This window comes from Marmota flaviventris, chromosome 5 (assembly GCF_047511675.1).
Source record: "Marmota flaviventris isolate mMarFla1 chromosome 5, mMarFla1.hap1, whole genome shotgun sequence".
Lineage (NCBI taxonomy): Eukaryota > Metazoa > Chordata > Mammalia > Rodentia > Sciuridae > Marmota > Marmota flaviventris.
Genome location: NC_092502.1, coordinates 156751098 through 156772606, shown reverse-complemented (window position 1 = coordinate 156772606; position 21509 = coordinate 156751098). Strand labels below are relative to the sequence as shown.

At 41.1% G+C, this 21509-nt stretch overlaps 1 protein-coding gene across 2 annotated transcripts in view; it reads right to left on the bottom strand.

Annotated features, from left to right (window-relative positions):
* Positions 1 to 21509, bottom strand: part of Ctnnd2 (catenin delta 2) — a 356516-nt gene that overhangs the window by 112223 nt on the left and 222784 nt on the right. For both annotated transcript variants that reach the window (XM_027943890.3, XM_027943891.3), the window contains exons 7-8: positions 20096 to 20281; positions 6010 to 6183 (exon numbers count right to left, since the gene is read on the bottom strand). In XM_027943890.3, coding sequence (XP_027799691.2) covers positions 6010 to 6183; positions 20096 to 20281 — 360 coding nt within the window. The remainder of the gene's footprint in view (positions 1 to 6009; positions 6184 to 20095; positions 20282 to 21509) is intronic.

The following is a 21509-nucleotide window of genomic DNA, read 5'->3' as shown; positions in this document are numbered from 1 at the left end:
CCATCTGGCTATCTCAGCTGGAAGTGAAAGTTCCTTGGGTTTAGTGGTTTCTATAACTTCAGAATGGAGTTCCACAACTTAAGACTTCAGAAATCTTTGAAATCAATGACCATCAAAAAGAAAGTGGGTCCACTGCCCAGGTGATGTAGATGCAGATGACATCTGCCAGACAGGACGGCTCTTGGGTGGGCACTTCTCAGTACTTCTTTTAGAGAAGGAACTGCTGAGTCACGTGTGTTTGTGGGCTAGGCCTGCTCCTCAGGGTGGGCCTCTCCTTCCTGCTTCAGGCTGAACATCACCTCTGCTCAAGCCCTGTCTCTGGGAGACTTCCAATAGAGCAGAGTCCTCAGATACCCTGGTGCTGATTCTGGCCCAGTCCAAACCCATGAGGCATGATGCTTTGTGCCCCGTTTTCTTCACAATCTTTCAAAATTCTTTTCAAAACAGTCTTTCTTTGCATTTAAACCTCTGGCTTTTCCTCACACTGTTAACTGGGTCAGAGGCAATTCACTTTGTCTTAGATGTCAACTCATGACTTTAACATCTCTTTGTTGAACTCCCCTAATCTTGCCTGATTCTCTTCCCTGTGCCCACTGAGCACTAAGCTATGCTAATCAGTGTCCTTCCTCAGGCCATTGTCCCTGTCTGTAAGAATAAGTCTCGAATTTCCTGGTTCCCTGACATTTTTTCCTCAATTGGTCCATGTGGTCACAGATTCTATTTCCTTCTTCACTAAGTCTCTGTTGCTATCATGTAAGCTCATTAAATACTGACGTATTATTATCCAAGTATTCTTTTCCCCTATCTTATTTTTAAAACCAGTGGGAGCATATTCACATTTTAGGGGGGAAATTGAAAATACAAAGATACCTAACATGCTTGACTTCATAGCCAGTACAGATTTTATTTTTGTAGTTTAATCCCTGAGTTTCCATAAAGTTCAATTACAATAGAAATATCCACAAATAGAGTGAAGAAGCATTCATTCACATTTTGGAAATCTTCAGGCTACTATATCCAATTGTTTTAATATTCTGCAACAAACAAAACCATTGTACTGTAAATGAGAAAAAGGTAACTGATGTCCATGTCGGCTATGAAAAACATGTATCACTTTGCTTCTGCATAATGCCATTATTTTTTTCTGATGCCCATAAACCAAGTAATGAGTGTTTTAAACTTTAAAAAGTGTTTAGGGCCATTATGAAGATCTAGTTTGCTAGTCAATTTGTCACAGAAAAAAAAAAAAAAAAGAGTGTGCAAGCTCTTCCCATAAAGGAAAGTTATTGTTTCAGACAATGAGGTCTATAAAAAGCTGTCTCCATGCAAAATTCTGGTGTTTTACCTTCATATTTCTGTTTTTGTTGGGCCATAAAAAGTTAAGGACACTAAAGAAATACCACTAAATTTTGACAATTGCTATAAAAACACATTCTTAGACTCTAGATTTCAGACAGCAATACAATCTGTGTGGAAGTCGATGCTATTGTGCATCCTGTCAATATTTTAATTATTCAAGAACTGTCTTTTGAAATAGACTTTTGAAAATAAGGGTTTCCCTGCTTGGTTTCTGCCCATTTAATTCACAATTTTCTTGAAGTAATTTGTTAGTGTTTGGTTCAATGAAATTTTTCCCAATCTTGTCCAAGAATTGTCCACCTCCCTTCCCACATTGTAAATTAATAAATTATGTAATAGATGTTGATAATGTGATTGAATTATATATGTACCTGTGTATTTGTATTTTAATAAAAAGTCCCTACATAAGTATATATTTATTTACAACTGCACAGAATGTTCCTTAGTAGCAACTGAACCTGCTTGAGGACTAACTCATTTGTCTAGAATTATTCGGGAAGCAGAGCTTAGAATAAGACTGGCATTCTAAAATTCTTTCTGTCTTCTAAAATTTACTAGTGGCAATTTAACATGTTCTTGACGACAGAGGTCAGCACTATGACTACCAGTTATTAGAACAACCTCTGGGAGTTTTTCTTTCTTGCATCTGTATGTTTACTTTTCCTAACTCTTCTTTCTTCTCTCTTTGCCATCAGGGTATCTGCCCTGACTTTTTACTGTGTATCTAAATTTTCTAGTTCATGTCTACAGTGCGGACTGGGAAATCCAGTGGTATAGTTGTTAAACTGTCTAAAATACAGAACGACTTCTGTGATCTCGACTTCAGTTTCCCCTTCTTAATAGTATTTACTCTATAAAAATTTACCAAATAAATGTTCCCTGGATGTGTGTGGTCAGTAGTCACACTGGGGCAACTGTGCTACACTAATATATAGGCTTATATTCTGGAAACAGCAAGATGCTCTTTCCAGAATACACCGAGAATGATTGTCACACATCTTTCATAATTGGTATTATATAATCCAAAATAGGAGATAATTGGAGAACATAGAAATAGCGAACATTTTTCAAACCTGCCATTTTCTTACTCTTCACACCTAACTACCCACATCTGTCGGCAGTTCTCATGCTGGCCTGGTTGCCCCTGAGACACGAGCCTGGTGACTTGCACAGATACTTCCACACTGCAGGAACTGCAGAGCAGGGCCACACTTCTAAACCTGCAGCTTGCTAGCACAGCTGAGCCCAGATTCTGCAAAAACAACTCTATCAACTTTATTCTGCATAAAAAACATATTTGTTTTTTTTTAATTGGTTGTTCAAAACATTACAAAGCTCTTGACATATCATATTTCATACATTTGATTCAAGTGGGTTTTGAACTCCCAATTTTACCCCAAATACAGATTGCAGAATCACATCGGTTACACATCCACATTTTTACATAATGCCCTATTAGTAACTGTTGTATTCTGCTACCTTTCCTATCCTCTACTATCTCCCCTCCCCTCCCCTCCCATCTTCTCTCTCTACCCCATCCACTGTAATTCATTTCTCTCCTTGTTTATTTTCCCATTCCCCTCACAACCTCTTATATGTAATTTTGTATAACAATGAGGATCTCCCTCCATTACCATGCAATTTCCCTTTTCTCTCCCTTTCCCTCCCACCTCATGTATCTGTTTAATGTTAATCTTTTCTTCCTGCTCTTCCTCCCTGCTTTGTTCTTAGTTGCTCTCATTATATCAAAGAAGACATTTGGTATTTGTTTTTTAGGGATTGGCTAGCTTCACTAAGCATAATCTGCTCTAGTGCCATCCATTTCCCTGCAAATTCCATGATTTTGTCATTTAAAAAGCATATTTGTATCTGAATCAAAAGACCAAGTAATTGGTCATAAATGTGACCATCTGAAGATGGCCTGGTCCATAATATGCTACTAAATTCTTACTGATAGATAGATGCTTATGAATAGACAAAATCTACAAGAAAGACGTGTGGACAGGTACTGCTTGGGTTAAACACTGAGAATAATTGTTACACATCTTTCATAATTGGCATTATATAATCTAAAATTGGGACATCTTTACTCAGCCAAGCAGTGGGGTACAGAGACAAGTGGAAGTTGGTGTTGGCCCTTCAGGGGCTCACAGACCAGATTTTCTTCTAGAGACAGTCTTAGCAGCTCAGCAAGGGATAGATGATCCATGATGCTGTTCTTGACCTTCGCTGGTTAGATGCTACATGGCTCTTGGTATACAGCATGTCTTTTTACTCTTGCTGCTTCTAAGATTTTCCTTTTATTACCAGTTCTGAGCAACTGAATTATAATGTACTTTGGTATATTTTCTCATGTTTCTTGTTTTTTGGGTTCCTTGAGCTACTTGAATCTGCAAATTTCTGGTTTTCATAAGATGTGGAAGAATTTCAACCATTATTTCCTTAAATATTTTCTTTTCTGTTCTCCTCCTTCCCTTGTGGGAGAGTTCACTGCATTTCTCAAGATTACTTGATTCTCAAGATGCACTCTGCATTCTTCTTTTCTTTTGTCTTCAAGTTCACACATTTTTTTTTCCTTTTACAATAATCTGCTATTAATTCCATTTAAATGTAATGAAATGCCATAGTTTCAGACATGCTATTTTCAACTCTAGAAGTTTGATTTGGGTCTTTTACATATTCCTGCCAGATCCTCTTAACGTTTTGAACATAAAGAATCTGAGTTTAAAAGTCAAAGTCTTATATTCAAAATCTTCAAGTACCCAAAGACATTTCATGATTTTTAAATTATCATGATACAGAACTACATCTTTTTCAGGGAACATGATAGTTGGTTAAAAACAGAACTTAGATAGCACATTAGATTTGTCACCATCCGGATATCCAGGTCTTTGTACCTCAGGTTAGTCTCAGCTCACAGTCCCTTCCTTTCCATGCCTGTTGAGATAGTGCCATAAGGCAGGGGTGCTGGTGGGGACTCTTGGTCAGAAAATGTGACAATCCTTGGGCCATGCCATCTTGTTCCCATCTTTGCATCCAGGTGGTGATGGATCTGCATGGTAGAGAGTTCAGCATGGTCTTCTCTGTTTGAAGATGACACACGTGAGACCCATGAGGGGTGTAACCTGCTCAGGATCACCACCCTCTGAAAAGGCAGGTCCTGCGTTTGAACTGTGGTTTGAATAAAAAATTACGGACCATGTTAAGCTTACAGGGACATGAGATGTGAGGGCCACTTCAAAGAAGCGATTTCCATGAATGACCTTCCTAGTCCTATAAGGCCACACTCTGGCCTTCTGCCTGGTGGGACTCTGCTTTTGAAACTTGTCTGCACCTATCTCTGGTTGAAAGTAGGAGACATCTTCCAGCCTGGCCTGACCTGAATTCTGTAGGTAGAAACACTAGGGATGTTTTACAGGCAGGGAGGGAAAGGGATGATCATGTTCATTCCTCAGGCTCTCAAGGAAGCTTGAGCCTGTCCACACAGCAGCAAGCAGCTCCCCAGGCACACTCAGGGACCCGGCCCAGGAGCTGTGATGTCATCACAGCTGGAAGGAAGAGCTGGGGGTTGTGGCTGGGACTAGAGTAATGGAAATGAGGATGAGAGAGAGAGGAAGAGAAAGAGAGAGAGAGAGAGAGAGAGAGAGAGAGAGAGAGAGAGAGAGAGAGAGAACAAGAAGGCTAACATTGGACCTTATGAGCACAAGGGAATGTGCAGTCACATGATGATCTGAGGCCAGGAAGAGTGACATCTATGCCTCTGAGCTTCTGAAAATTCTGTAGCTATGTGTCAATGTTAACATCACTTTGAAGAGAATGAATGTCAAAGAAAAGAGTGATTTATGAACCTCCCAAATCCTGACTTTGATATTAAATGGATGGAACATGATGGCAAAATCAAAACTTTTTTTTGGATGTTTTTTCTCTTGGCGTTTCCCCATACATTCTATCTTCATTTCTCTAAGAGTGGTCACACACTTTTATATTTTAATGCAACAAGGCAAATTGGTGCTTGTAACTATGATGACCATAGTCAAGAATTATTTTCCCTGGTGAATCTTTTCCTACCAAAAATCAGGATCTTGAGAATTTTCTGTGAAAATCAAGCAGGAATAGTGTCAGTTCATAAGGACTTGGAGAAAGGACCCTCTTAATTTCGTCAAAATCATACATTTGTTTGAATGTTTTTGCCAAACGGAATTAACAATACTGTTCTCCTCTGTTAGCTCATGATTTAAAAATGCAAGGGGTCTTCTTTGGGGGCTGGGACCCAGTACAACATCTAGAATACTCATATGGGTGTTTGCAGATTAGCTCCCTTAACAGCCAATGATGGTGCTTTGAAAACATCCACATGTCACAATTGTCCCTGAAAGTCAAGCAGCTCAGCTGTCCCCATAGAATTTCACAGCCTTTTCAATGATCATATTATTCACCAGTGGTCTTCAAAGACCTCTGAAACCTTAAGAAGAATTTCATTTTTTTAAAGTTTTTTTTTTTTTCAACTTTCTAAGCCCAACAACTCAATATAATTGGTTTTTCTCCTAAACATCTTTGTTAGAATTGCACCTCTTGGAACTACACTTGCATTATTTTCCCAAGACTTGCTGCAACTCCAGAGTCTTTTGTATTGTAACGAACTAGCCATACCTTCCAGCTCCCTGCGGCCAAGTTCTGCAGGGCACCTGCCGCCCCTTCCAGCGTGTCTGGGTTTGAGCACTCAGAGAGCAGTGTGAGGTAGGGTTTGACTATGGAGGGGTGCCACAGCATCTGGATCCCTTTGGGTGGTTCTGCACAGTCTGGAAGAGGTCCTACTCCATCCCACTGGTGGAAGAAAAACGAGAGAGTAAACGTCTTTAACAACTTCCTCATATTTCCATCCTCAAACATCACAAACAAAAACAAAAGCAGGTGTTATAGAATCCAGTGAATACTGGCGACAGGGAGGGTCAACTGTTCAGGGATTAGGAGAGCCATTCCTGCCACAGAGAGCGTAAGATGGAGTTTGTGGGGGGTTGGGACATGTATAGAGGTGACTGCAACTGGTAGCCGCCCAGGATTAGCTCTCTCAGAACTATTCTGACACAACTTACACAGGAAAGAACAAGCAGAGATGGGGTGGTTTTGGATGGGTGGAAGAAGGCTAAAGATCAAGGTAGCACATACTATATTTACATATATCAGCTGTTGCATAGGAAGTTCTCAACAATGGAAAGCCTGCACTAATGCAAAACTATAATAATTTATGCCTAACTCATGCATAAAAAACTGTGGTCAATTCTTATATAATTTGTAAATACATATTTGCTTGATTTGTGGTACCATATTGCATCTAACAAACAAATGACAGAATGGATGAAAGAGAGAAAATTGCTATGGTATATTAGATGCACTGACATGAGCTATAGGCAAATCTGGATCTTACAGCAATCCTGATAGTTAAATTTGCTTTGAATTAAACATAATGAATAATGGGAGAGCGTATAATTAAAAATTAATTACACATAATTTTTAAATTATGGCTTATATGCACAAAGAAATACCAGTCCACCACTAGAAATGAGAGTTATAAAGATTATAGCAACTTGGACAAATGATAACAATAAAAGTTAAATGAACAAATAAGATTCAAAGCACAATGGGAGATGGTGCTTTTCCCTAAGCAACATGCATCATAAAAACATGCAACAATTATAAAAGATGCTTTGATAAAATATTTGTCTTTAATTTTTGTCTACACTTCAAATCTTCTATCTTCACTATGACTTTTAAAAATATTAAAAATTGAAATAATGATTCTGACCTTTGATTACATGAAATTTTCGACTTTTGTGAAAAACAAAGGCAATGATTATAAAGAGGACAGAAGTGAAATATGCATATATTTGGGGAAAATATTTTCATACTTCTGAGAAAACCCACAGTAAAACAAAGCTATTCCTTTATAATTTTAGAGTGGGGTACCAATCTGTTTAGCCCATTTGTATCCATTAATGTATTTAAAATCAATATAACATAAATGACACACACTAAGCTTCCTCACAGGCATTTTATGTACATCCATCTGTATGTGGGTGTGTATATGTAAATAAATGTGAAAACAAAACTCTATTCCAGAATCTGAGTTAAGTTCCTTAGTCTTGAAATTTTTACTGGAAGAAAATAGACATTTGCCTCATATCCTTGCAACATGAAAATGGAAATGTTGATAGAGATACTATAAAGTTATTTAACTGTCATAAGTAATTTCCAGAATTTTATTACTTATTTTCCAAGAGACAAATTCAAAATTCATGACCTTTTCCTCTCCATTATCATACAGCTTAGCTTAAGTCAGAGCTAAATGATGTCAATTGATGGATGTTGGACATCCCACTAAAGGTCATTTTCAATGAGTTTGTCACTCAGTTCCAACTTTATAAAAAGGAGGCTCAGCACATAAAGCATCTTGGGTTTTTTAATCAAAACCATTCAGAGATGACTTTGCATGAAGCCTTTAGATGACTATTCATGAAGCCTGCACACCTCTTCCAAGTATTAACAAAAATACTGAAAGTGAACCGCCCTTGTCATACTGCTCCTGGTTCCTTATTTGAGACCCGCTCTTTGCATTGGACAGAAAGGACACTAGGGAAAGATACAAGTCATTTTGCAAGTGTGTCAACTTGGATGATGAAGCAGCAGTAACACTGGCTTCTCAAAGGAAGCCAGTTAGAGCAGCGAGTCTAGCTACTAATGTAACAAGAAACAGAAAAATATTTCCTTGGCTATTTTGTTTTTTCTATTTTCTACTTTATCATCCCCTTAAACATTTTAAATTAACATTATCATTTAAAGACCTAATAAGATCTAGAAAAATAAGAATACGAAATGTCAACTCAACAAGGATGAGATTTCCCTCTTCCAGAAGAGCTGACAGGCAAGCAGGGAGCGTAGGGAAGTAGCGTCTTCAGGCTCATCACAAATGTGACAGCTGAAGTGTAGAAGAGGGAAGTGTAAAAAGAGGGAAAGCAGCTGCATTATCTTTTGCTGGCTCTTCTCTTGTTCCACTTTTCCAACTTCTCCACGATAAAGCAGGATTAATAGTTATAGCACTAGACAATTTTCTTCTGCTCTGACATGTCATCTATGTAGCTCTTAAATACCTTTTATTACAATCATTTCTTAATGGCTACAGAGAAACTCTGAAGGAAATAAAAGCACAATGGATGTGAATATAGATAATCTTTGATAGCAACTAGAGATAGAGTTCAAAGGGGATTCTTTGCTATTTCGGAACATTGATGGCCCCCTGGCAGGATAACACCAAAGAAAAAGAACTATTTCAAAGCCAGTTGATGTAACTGACCTTTATTCAAACTTTCATTGAGTTAATAGGGGCAAATGTATCAGTATCCATTAAAGAAGAGCTTTTCATTAATGAAAATGACTGGACTTTTTTCAAGGGTTATGTTAACATATTTGACATTATTTTGTCTAGCTAACCAACATCAACCAGGCAACAGAGCAGTGGTGTAGCTAGGGTCACACTTTGAAGTAGGTAAAAACAGATGAAAACTTTTTATTTCTCTTGGTGAGGATCCTTGAGAAATTGTGGGACATGCAACTCTTACCAAAATAGAAATACACCATTTATAAATTTAGATATACAATGCTTCTGTCCTAATGTTTCTACTGGTTCACTGAGTAAAGGCAAGTGGTGACTAAATCTTTATCATGTTCAAAAGGCTGACCAAACGAATAGCTATTTCGTCCCACAGAACACAGAACTGAATTTGTAACCCTTGTGCCAACTGTGTTTGATATTCACTCTATCTTGAGGACATATAACTGAAAATTCTTGGAATATTAAAGAAGAACAAAATTATGGCATTTGCCTATAAATGGATGGAGCTGGAGAATATCATGCTGAGCAAAATAAGCCAATCCTAAAAAAAAAAAAAAACTAAGGCTGAATTTTTTCTCTGATATGTAGATGTTAATTCACAATAAGGAGGGGGTGGGGCTAGGGAAGAAGAGAGTTACTTTGGATTAGATAGAGGGGAGTGAAGGGAGAGAAAGGTATGGGGGTAAGAAGGATAGTAGAAAGAATCTGATAATTAGTGAAAATATCCCTTCCTGGCATGGTTTTACTCCCAGGCTTAACAATTAGATAAGTGTTCTGCAATTTTGTGCAACATATCTATTCATTACTTTTTAATAAATAAAAGGAACAAATGTAGCCATTCTTGATTTTTTCCATGTATCACTTCAAGATTCAAATTATACTTCGTAATTCATACACAGTTAAACAGGAAAAAGACTAGAGAATATGTTTCTAGTGTTAAATCTCCTTTAATTAATTGTCTTGTTTGTGGCAATGTAGGATTTTATGCATATATTTAGAGTTCATCAAGCTAAGGATCAAGTAGGTTATAATCAATCTGTGAGATTTTCTCATGGAAACACACACAGCAAGTGCTAAGAACAGTGCTTGTGGGAGAGCCTGCCAGCTACTTCTCAAACTCTCTGCCATGAAGTACTGGTGGGGACAGGCTGGCAGCAGAACAACGGAGGTGCTTAGAGGATGTGGAAAACAGATCATGGAACAAACCATGAGGCTGTTTTTTCTCATCCCAAATAGTGACTCCCTCTAAAACATACCAGCAGATTCTGTACTGGCTTTGAATGTACAACTCTGCTAATACAATAAATTTAAAAAAACTAGTACATGGTTTATTATCCAATTTCAAAATTGTATAGAATTAAAAAAACATGTATTTGCCTATCCAGAAGGTAATGCTTCAAATCTTTTTGGAAAGGAAGAGAATTTCAAGCTTCTAGAGTTAGCAATTTAGACACAAGGCTTTTTGACAGGACTGTGGTCAGGGCAGAGGATGTAGGATGGCGTCCTTAACCTGAGAGGGAATGTGATGTGTGGGATGTGCAGGTGGCTGCAAGGGTCCTGGGTGCTGTGCAGCTAGACAGCAGCAAGGACTTCTAGTGCTCAGGAGCATGGCAGATAATTGTGGTAACTGAGGCTGACAATGGCTTAAGGGCACATTTCAACATAGCCAGCAGAGAGGATTTGGAATGTTCTGTTTAAGGTGATGGATGTACCAATTCTGCTGATCTGATCATTATGTGTTGAATACATGCATTGAAATACCATACCATAACTCATAAATACATTCAATTTTTATGTGCCAATTAAAATTCAAAAACATTTAAAAACACTTTTGGTTTCCTTGTAGAGCCTAAGTTCTATTTGAATAATTTCTATCTTAGTTGGTTTGAGGATTGATTAGTAGAAGCCATTTGCTCTTTATATGAAGACAATGATAAAACTTAGGGGAAAAAATTTGAAAGTTAAAAAAAAATCATAAAATAAAATAAAATTCCCAAACCAATCACTGAATGAATAAACAAAAAGGCCAAGATGTCAATATACTTTACAGAGACTCTATGACAGGAAGGGTTCTTTAAGGCACAGAGACTCACAGGACAACTATCATTATCACATTCATAAAAGCCCCTATTGAATAAGGAGAATTAAAAGACAGCTTCTCTTCCCTTTGAACTAGCTTACAAGGGCCCCAGTCTCTGGGGCAGCTGGTAATCTCTGCAGAGATATCTGGTTATCATAACAGGGGCAGGGTGGGGGTTGGTGGTGCTAATGTTCCCTGCACCCTGTGCTGAGTACTGAGGAGATACAATCAGGAAGCATTTGCTAAACGGGGAGGGGGATTTCAAGGAGAAGTCCACGTCTTCCCAATGTGCCTTGTTTTAGTCTCAGCCAGTCAAGCCTTCCCCAAAGAGGCTTTCCTGCTGAGCTGTATCTTGGGACATAAATAGCAAAGGCTGGCATCGCCAGCAGAGCCCATCTCTATTATCTAGACTTCTCTACCAGCCAGGGAACATCAAAGCTCTTGCATATATGCAGCATAGTTTTTCAAAATGGGATTTCAGTGAAACAAACAGACCAAAGATGCTGCAGGACTAAGGGAAAGAGTCTGCATCAACAGAGGAACACTCTGGTTTTAAGATCCCATTCTTCCTTCCCAGGGGAAGGAAACCAAAGCACAGTGAAATACTGGAAGAGAAGATGGCTCTGTGTAGGTAAACTGTCTGGGGATGTTCTCTCAAGCAGGATTTGGTTTAATCAGGCTGCAGTCAGCACTCAGCACTTTGGAAAATACTTAGGACCCAATCCCACATCCACCCATTGTCTGCTGCCACTGTGCTTGGCTCCTCTGAACAGCAGAGATACTAGCTGATTTGCTTTCACGGTATTTTACGACCACTACAGCCTTTTGGAGGTGAGAATAGAAAGGACAGGTGAGGATCGGTGGCACCAGTTTATCTGTAAAAAGCCATAAGACACATAATTCTTTGTGTTGACTCCTGGAGTTTCAAAGGCCAGGGGAGTTACAGTGCTGCCCCAAGGCTGAGGCTGAGGCTGAGGCTTTGCAGAGGGGAAGCAGAACTGGTGGCCAGTTAGCCGTGTCTGTACAAGACAGGAGGGCTCTGGCACTTGAGGAATTAGAAACCTCTGTCAAGAAGAGGCAAGGTAGGGTGCTTTCTGAAAAAGGCTCAGGACAAGAGACCTTCCAGGCTACCTGCCTATTCACCTCCCTGCATGTGCATGGGGCCGGGAGTGGGCACACATCCTTTGGGAAGAGGGAGGGAGGTTGGAAGAATGAGGCTGGCTAATGTGTGTGCCCTCAGAGCCCTGCTACCATAGCTGCTCAGCATCACGGGACTTACCTGACCCTTCTCCAAGTCACTGCTGGAACCACCGAGAACAGCAGGACGCTCCCCTGCCATTCTCTCTGCTTCCAAGTTCCCCTCCAAATCCAGGGAACCTGAGATGCGATGCTCCCTGTGATCTATTGCTAAAGGGGCTTTGTGATCTACATGTCAACATCCCTCAAGATCACCATGGAATCTTGGTTGTTTGGTGATTTATCCCTCAAAAGAGAGTTAGGGCTGGGGATGCGGCTCAGTGGTAGAGCACTTGCCTAGCATGCATGAGGTTCTATATTTAATCTCTAACACACACACACACACACACACACACACACACACACACACACACAGCAGTCTAGTACCCTGGACTTAACGACCAAGGCAATGTTCCCTCTCAAAGGGCAGCTGGCAATCTCTGCAGAGATATCTGGTTATCATAACAGGGGCAGGGTGGGGGTTGGTGGTGCTAATGCCATCTGGTAGGACCCAGGGATACTGATAAACACCCCACAATGCACAGCACAGACCCACAGCAGAGAATCACTCAGCTGCAAATGTCTCTAGCAGCAAAGCTGAGGAACTCTGGTGCAGTGATCCAAGACAGAGTATTGGTGGCATGGAGTACTGAGTGGCAAAATGTAATTAAGATAACTTGATGAGACAGCTGAAACAGAGCTTTAAGTCTGGAAATTCACAGAAAATAAATAAGCATCACTTTCAGATGCTTTTGGAGGTGAGGAAAAGGCAGAAGAAAAATCTCATTCATAGATACAGGAGAGTTTCTGCATGAAAACGTGCAGCTGATCTTTGCAGGAGCAAGTGGTTCACTGCTTCTAAGACATGATATTCCATGTCTTGAATCAACAAGCTCCTGGCATATGGTGGGGTTTTCACAGAGCAAGACTAGACTGGAAGCAGCCAAGAGGAGTGCGTGGCAGCTGAAAGAAGCAGATGGCTGGAGAGGAAATGGTATTGAACACAAAAGAAAAATCATGGTTACTAATAAGAAAAGGAAAACCGCTGGAGAGAAGAAAAACAACTTGTGATGCTAGGAAATGAAAAGCTGAGAGTTTCAACAGTGTCATGACAGGCAGTTCCATGAAGTGATAATAAGGAAATCAACTCCACATACCTAAATTGTCACTGGCAACGTGATAGATAAATTTTTGTTCATGTATCAAAAGCCTTTAAACATTCATTTGGTCTAGATATTTCATTTTGAAGATGTATTTTTAACACAGTTAAGGAGATAGGTGAGGTTTTACTACATGGGTGTTTATTATAGTTTACACTAGTGGAAAATTAGAAGTAACTTCATTTTCTAAAAAGAGGGACTGGCTCACCACATCACGGTATGCCCGGCAGTGGAATTATCTCTAGCTCTTCAGCATTGCAGCGTAAAGAGAAACTTGCTGGCAGAGAGAAAGGTCATTCTGTCCAGTGACAAACTGCCACAGCACAGTCTACTATCCCCAACCTGCTCTCCCCTGCAGAGCTGTCAAGGTGGCAGGAGAGAAACCCCCTGGTACAGGTGAGAAGGGGCTGTGCAGTTTCCAGAGAATGTGCAAACAGTAAAATACATATAAGTTATTATTAGTAGTATATGCAAAAAATGTGGAATGAGTTCAGTGATAAGACACTTCTCTCATAGGAACAGGGAGCTCCTACAAACTCCCTTAATTATGTCACCACACCTCATTTTTCTGTATTAACAAAATGCCCAAGGATCACTCACAAAGGGTCCTGGTGACTAAATTCCTGCCTCCCTGGCAGCTCGGGTATTACTGTGAATCTTGCAGGGCACCTGGATACCAGTAACAGTGATCTGTGCAATGTTGGGGTAGGGCAGGGCTCTCCTGTCTTTCCCCATCTAGCCCTGGACTGTAGCTATCAAGAGCCACCTTGGGTCAGAGTGGAGAGCAGCATCCTAAAGACAGGAACACCATAAGCTATAGGGCACCTGCCTCTGATGGCTGTAGATCAGAGTTCTGCACTGGTGGGAAATACACCTATCTATTGTGTATTTGCCTCCAGCCAATGGAGTAAAGTTATTTTTTGAAGGGCTAAACAAAGTTATGAATAAATGTGGTTGAAAAAGATTCAAAAGGGTATATGACCAGGTACAAACTATAATTGTGAGTTTCTATACAAGGAGGATAATGGAAATATGTACAGTATTTTATTCTTGTGCTTAATACTGTTTTACTTACATATTATTTACATGATATGTGTGTATGTATGTGTGTGTGTGTGTGTGTGTATATATATATATATATATATATATATATATATATATATATATATATATATATAGTGAATTCTTGAAATCTGCAGGGGATTGGTTCTAGGACCCTCAGAAGATACCAAAATCCACATATGCTCACGTCTATTATTAAAAATGGCTTAATATTTGCATATAAGCTATGCACAACTCCTATTATCATTATTATTATTATGCTCAACTCTAGGTTACTTATGATATCTAATACAATGTACGTGCTATGTAAATAATTGTACCATATTGATTAGGTAATAATGACAAGAAAAATATGTACTTGTTCAATACAGATGCAATTCTTTTTCCAAGTACATTCTCTCTGCAGTTGGTTGAATCTATGGATGCAGATCCTTGGCTTGTTATTATTAGTAGTATATGCAAAAAATGGCTATAGAGGGCCAACTGTATTCACACTTAAAATTAACATCTGTTTTGTTTGAAATAAGGAGAAACCATCACTGAAAGTTTATATCTCTAGTGTGGGTATTTGAATTAGTAACAGACTTTGCATTTGTGCCTTGAGACCCTGCCTGCTTGGAGCAAAGTCTCCCCAGAAATGAAACAGAAGAGTCCTGAAATAAACTCACAGCAAGAGTCACAGGGCACAGGGACCATGGTCTGAGCACCATTCCACATATGTGGTGCCAGGTGCTGGGTGGATAGAAGTCACAGTCAGAAATAAGACCCCACACAATCCTTCCCCTCTGACATTCCCTCTCTGTGGGGGCCACCTGCTGTACCCACCTCAGCATGACATGGACTAGGAGAGGAGTTTCACAGAACGGTGAAGAGGTAGATTAGAGAGGGGCGGAGTTTTCTCTTTGGATCAGTCTTGAAAGGGGAAGGTGATGTTTGGTCATGAAGAATCATTCTCCACGTGGTGGAAGAAGGGGGAGGAATGGGGCAGGGGAACAGTAGGAGTGAGAGCTTGGGCCTCAGAAGGGATACGAAAGTGTTATGGGAGGGCCTTGGAGGGTCTATCAGTATGTCTTCCCTCATAGGGAAATGAAGAGGACACTAACCATTTTACACAGAAACCCACTCCTGTTGCTTCTGTCTATAAACCATCATACTAAGTATCCCAAGTGAAACTTCCCATAACCTATGCACTTGGCATCCATAATTTAAGAAAGAGTTTTTAAAAAGAGAAAAATATTCTCTCTTGACTAGAATGTACTGTGAAGCAAAGATTATCATGAGAGAAGATCTATCATATAAAAATACTGGATCAGAATCATGTTTGTATTCTGTTAATTTATGTCCTCACCCATGAGAATAGATATATTTTTTTTAACTCACTTGAATTTAAAAATTTTCAGTGACAAAGAGAACACAGCGGTTTTGAGGTCGAGGGATCTGCTTGTTTTGCTTGTTCTTTCTCAGCAGGTTTCTCTGGTCAGAGTCAGCATTATACTGAGTGGATCTTGAAGACCCAGGTCTGCTCTGGGCAGCAGCAGCAGGACAATGTCCGGTTACCTTTCAGCCCTGCTGGAATAGTGCCCCAGACACCATCACAACATCCTTAACCATATCCCAAATTGGAGGGGAAAGAAAGAGAGGGGGGAAGAGAGAGAGAGAGAGAGGGAGGGAGAAGGAGATGGGGGGAGGGGGGTGGGAGGGAGGGAGAGGGAAAGAGGAAGAAGAAGAAGAAGGGGAGAGAAGATGAAGGAGAAGAAAAAGAAGAGGAGGAGGAGGAGGAAGAGGAGGAAGAAGAAGGAGGAGGAGAAGAAGAAGAGGAGGAGGAGGAGAGAATGAAGAGGAGGAGAAGGAGGAAGAGGAGATGGAGAAGGAGAAGAGAAGGAGGAGAAAAGGAGAAGGGGGGAGAAGATGAAGCAGACAGAAAAAGAAGAAGAAGAGGAAGAGGAGAAAGAAGAAGAAGAGGAGGAGGAGGAGAGAATTAAGAGGAGGAGAAGGAGGAGGAGGAGATGGAGAAGGAGGAGGGGGAAGGGGGAGAGGAGGAGGAGGAAGAGGAGAAGTAGTAGTAGTAGTAATGGGGCAAGGAGAGACTGCCTACACAAAGCCATTCCGGAGGGAAGGGAGGGTCCTGCCACATGAGGTGGCCTCTTTGGCTAAGACATGCAACATGCTCTGGGGGAGGTTTTGCTTTATAAATGCCAGAGAAACTAGAAACTTCCTAAAATTCAGCAACAGAGTCAGATGTAAACGTGTTTGAAAGCCTTTTAGACCAGAATGTGATGCACACAGGTGTCTGTTTGGTTCTAGAATATTTCCATAACAACCATTTCTTCTAATTTGGACACAAAAGCAAAACACCTGTACCATCTGTTTTCTTGCATTATCATTACCAAGGATTTAAAACAAAATATCTCTGAGATTTTTTTTATAACTAAATCTGACCTGCAGAATGGTATACTATTTTTCTACAGTTGAGGATACCAAATGCCAAGTGTAAGAATCATCACAAATGTCTGGAACCGAGCAAGCTCCAGGGTCAGAATTAAACCAATTATGATTTCATAACTTTGATTTCTATTACAATATTTGACTACTTTATGCAGGGAGGTCTGTGTCATGGATAACATAATCTCTTCTGCCTTTCTTTGAGGTATCTTAAATTTAAAAGGAAAATACAATACAACATTCTTATAAGCATATTGACTTAGTTACCTACTGCCTTTTGAGTGTTAATTTTAAATGGCTATTTGAAAAGATTATAATATAATGTACATAATAGGAAATCTGTAAATAAATAAATACAGTAAGAATCTCTTATCCTCTCTTTGATATTATTGTTCTTTTTCTAGAAACATATTGTATACATGCATATATTTATATTTGCACATGACATATTTACAAACTTGGCTAGATTTTATCTATAGCTATATTATCCATATCTCCATATATTATATCCGTATCTCCATATATTGGACTGGGCATCCAGTCCAGTCCAGAGGCCCTGGCCACTTGTCAGTGGTCTGCTAGATTTGTTGGTACTCTCTTGTTCTTCGCCTTCATTTACACTTATAATCCATCTTCACTCCCCTCCTCATCTCCATGATTTTGGCTTTGCCTCCTTTCTATAAGTCTTTAAATACAAGACAGTTTTTAGTTTGGACTGTTTTAAAATATATTGAACTTGACAAAACACACTGAATGTTTATTCAAACAGGCATAATTGTTTTATGTTTACATCCTCATTAAGCTTGATATTGAATTTTCTAGCACTTCAAAATAGTTTTGCATTAATTTATAGCACATAAAAAAAAGCCTTTTAAAAAAACCCCTATATTTGGTTGAAATCATAACTTCAATGTTCTTCGTAAACAACAATGTTCCACTGCATTTTAGCTTATGGCAGTTTCAACAAAACTGTTTAAAAGAAGTATTTTTTCTTTAAAGAATGTTGCAAGAAAAAATGGGACAAATGAACCTTGTAAAATTTCATTTAAGTTTTTTGGCAAAAATCAAATTCTATTAATTACTTCATCATATCAATGTGGAGAAGAACACATCAATATCATAAGAAATTCTTCCAAGTACATCATTCTAAAGCCTGGAAAATTGTTCACCTCAAGGTTTCTTGGTGGGGCCAAGACCTGGGCAGGAGGGGCTCATTAGGGGGTGAGGCCACCAATGTTCTTCCCCAGTGACTACTCATTTCTCGGGGCCCAACTAACTCCTAACCCCCTCCAACACTTGGAAGATTTAAATCCATGGAAAACATGTTGGCAGACTTGGGAGAAGGTGGGTGTTAGGGTAAGAATCTTCCTAAATGAAACCCTGGTGTCAGTCACAGGGGCATGACAGGGCTGCCACACACAGTTCAAATGTCACAGACAAAATCCTGAATGGCAGTAAATTCAGTATCAGCTGAAAGTTTCTTTGGCCAAGGCCATTGGCCAACTTTCAAACTTTCAGCTGAACTGCAAATCACTAGAGAACTGGAACCTAATGCAATTTCTCAAATTTGCCTTCTTGGGGGCCTTTCAAGATGAATCCTTCCATCTGGGGTGAGACTGGAGCTTGTTCTCACTGCTAAGTCAGGAAGTTCCACATTCCTGCTGAGCTGCTTTCCTCCAGTGAAGTTTACTAGGTGGCTCACACTTCCAGGAGAAAGTAGGGGCGAGAGGACCAAATCCCAAGGAAACTACCACATAAGGCAATGGTGAAGGGAACCTAATCCACCATTGCTAGCTCACATTTGAGTTGATGGGAAGGGAGTGTTCAGGACTACAATGGTCTGGCTTCTGTCTATATAGGTGCAAAACCCAAGGGCAAGGCAGCACCTAGCTAGGTGCTCTCATTGGGAGGGTTTGGTAAACACTTGCCAGGGGCCCCTGCACCCCTGGTGGGAGGTTGAAGAGGTTAAGAATCAGGGCTCAATCCTTACCCACAGATTCCTTCCTTTCAGGGAGAGGATGAGAGATACAGCTTGACCCAGGACAGGGGAAAAAGTGGGGCTGGGCTTAGTTCTCAGAGGGCTAATGAACTGGTGCTATCAAAGAGAGGGTGAGCATGGATCTCCCAACGTACAGGCATGTGTAAGAGGAATGCATAAATCCAGGAGTGGTCCAAAGTACCCAGAGCTGCAAACCACTAGAGAACTGGAACCTCAAACAAATGCTAACCCTGATGCATTCAAGGAGAATTCGGGAATTAGACTTAAGAATGCATTCTCATTGATTCTGACTCAAAATATCTTCTTTAGCCTTACCTTTACTGGAGGCAAAATTATTTCTCAAATAGTTTAGAAATTCTGCACTGTGATCTCGACAAATACATTTGCATATTTATCTCGAATTCAAAGACCGTCAATGGAGGGCATTGTGAATTCCAACCTATTTCCAGACCAGTCAGGTTCCGATTAGTATAACCCTCAGAAGCTGGATATATGACCACAGTGTCCAGGGCAATCTGGACTTGTGACCTCAGCGTCCAGGGAAGGACATGGATGTGAGACCCCAGTGTGGGGAGAAATAAGGAAATCCTCAGTGGCAGGGTTTTGGCCAGCAGCAGAATGAACAGCTCCTTCCCACTACTCCCTTTCCTGGGGTGAGGGCGGCTGGGGGTAAGGGCTTCACCTCCCAGGGCCCCTGGGGATGTGGTGGAGGCTGTTCTGATGCCCTGGAATGAGGAGGGGTAGCTGCCTACTGGCCTTTACTTGACTGCAGGGGACCCTCTTATAGTTGCACAAGGTGAAAAGCATTCTGTTTGAAGAGGTCTCCCTCTCCAGCTGCAAAGGGCTTTGAATAGTCCCCTACAGCCAAACTTCTGAAGCCATTCTGTTGGATGGGCTCTGAATTCTGACTCGCACTAGCAAATTCAAGACTGCAAAACCAAACATTCTCCAAACGTGCAATAAAGCACTCATTGGATTTTGTGCTTCCCTTCACACAGCACGTCTATTCCAGGCATCTCTGCCACCCAGATGGTAGCCAGCCTGGCCCCACGAGGACCTCAGTGCATGTGGGAATCAACATACAGAAGGCTCAGCCCCAGGGTCTACCTCCACTCTAGGAGCTGTCACACCTTTCCTGGCCTTTTTTCTTATTCTGAAATTTCCCATCTTGGCTCAGCTGCAAGACACGGGGGGAGTTATTTAACTTTCACCGTCTCAGCTGTGAAATTCCCACAGGAAAACTGTGCGGGCGCTTCAGTGATTTTATTGCACAGTGGAAATGCAAACCGGTATCTGGACATACAGAAAAGGAATTCACGTTGCAAGGAGGGAGGGAATGAGTGCATGCAGCTGTGCGTGTCCAGCATCACCTGGTCCTGGGATTTCTTTTTCTTCTTTTTCTTGCCCCAGCACCCAGAGCTCTCCGCATCCTTGCCGTTGGCCTCGCCGCAGAGCAGCCCGTCCAGCTCATCCGTGCCCATGTGCTGTCCCTGAGACGTTTCTGCTGCCAGTCGGTACGAGAGGTTCCTTAAGATGCACACACAGTTTTCAACGGTCTGGGAAAACAGAGAAGAAAGAAAGAGAGAAGGGAAAACAGAAGAGGAATGAACAAGAACTAACCAGCACTCTGCCCTCCACCCTGGACAGGCAATGAGTCCCAGGCACACACTTTTCTCCTGCTCCCAGGGCTCCCCTGACCCCGGTGGAAAGAATTCAGAGAAGCCTGGAAAGGTCATGATACCCTCTCTCCCCACACAGAAGCTATGCATCAGCAACAGTTGCTTCTAAGAACCTGTTACTGTTGATTGACAGTTCACTGGAGACAGAGGAGGAATTTATAACCAAGAGCTGTCCCCAATGCCTCCACTCCCAGACTGGTCCTGCCTGGGACTCAGAATCCCAGTCATGAAGAGCACAGACCCTGGACTGTGGTCAGCCCTGGTGGGTGACCCTAACCTGCACCATCTACACTTCTGGGTGTAAGAGGAGCAACAGACACAAACCAGGGCTGTCCCATGCACATCAGGGGCTATGGCCACTGGGAGGCATATGTGTTCTCATTCAACTGATTCTTTCGAGAGGACCAACACTTCTATTTCCTAGCAAAGGGGTTCAACAGCAGTTAAGGGCACATGTGGAGCTGGACACCTGTAGAGCTCCAGATCTCCACTATTAGCTGTTTAACTTTGGGTGATATAATCATGGTATCCTGGACTCATTGTCACCCTCCATACAATGACCACAATAGGACCTCATCGGTAGATTGTTGTGTGGGTCAGGGGAGCTGATGCATGTGTGTGCAATGGTCAGAATAACGCCCCCAAGTGTCCACATCCTAACTGCTGGACCTGTGAATGTGTTAGGTTCTACGGAGGGTGATTAAGGCTTAGGTGGAATTAAGGTTGCTGTTTGGCTGACAGATGGGCAGTTTATCTGGATTTTCCAGGTGGCCCATTTATCATGAGGTCCTGTAAGAGGGAGGCAGAAGAGTCAGGACAAGATGGTTGTGATGCTGAGAGGTAGGAAAGGCCACCAATGTCTTTGAGTATGGAGGAAGGGGCCACAAGCCAAGGGATGTGGGCAGCTTCTGAGCTGGGGTGTAGAAGGAAGCAGATTCTCCCCTGGAGACCCCAGGAGAAGCCAGCCCCCATGACACTTTCTGTTTAGCCCAGTGAGACCCATTCTGGACTCCTATACTCTAGAACTGGAAGATAATAAATATGTGGGGTTTTACCCAGCCACCAAGTTTGTGGCCATTTGTTACAGAACAGAACAATAGGAAAT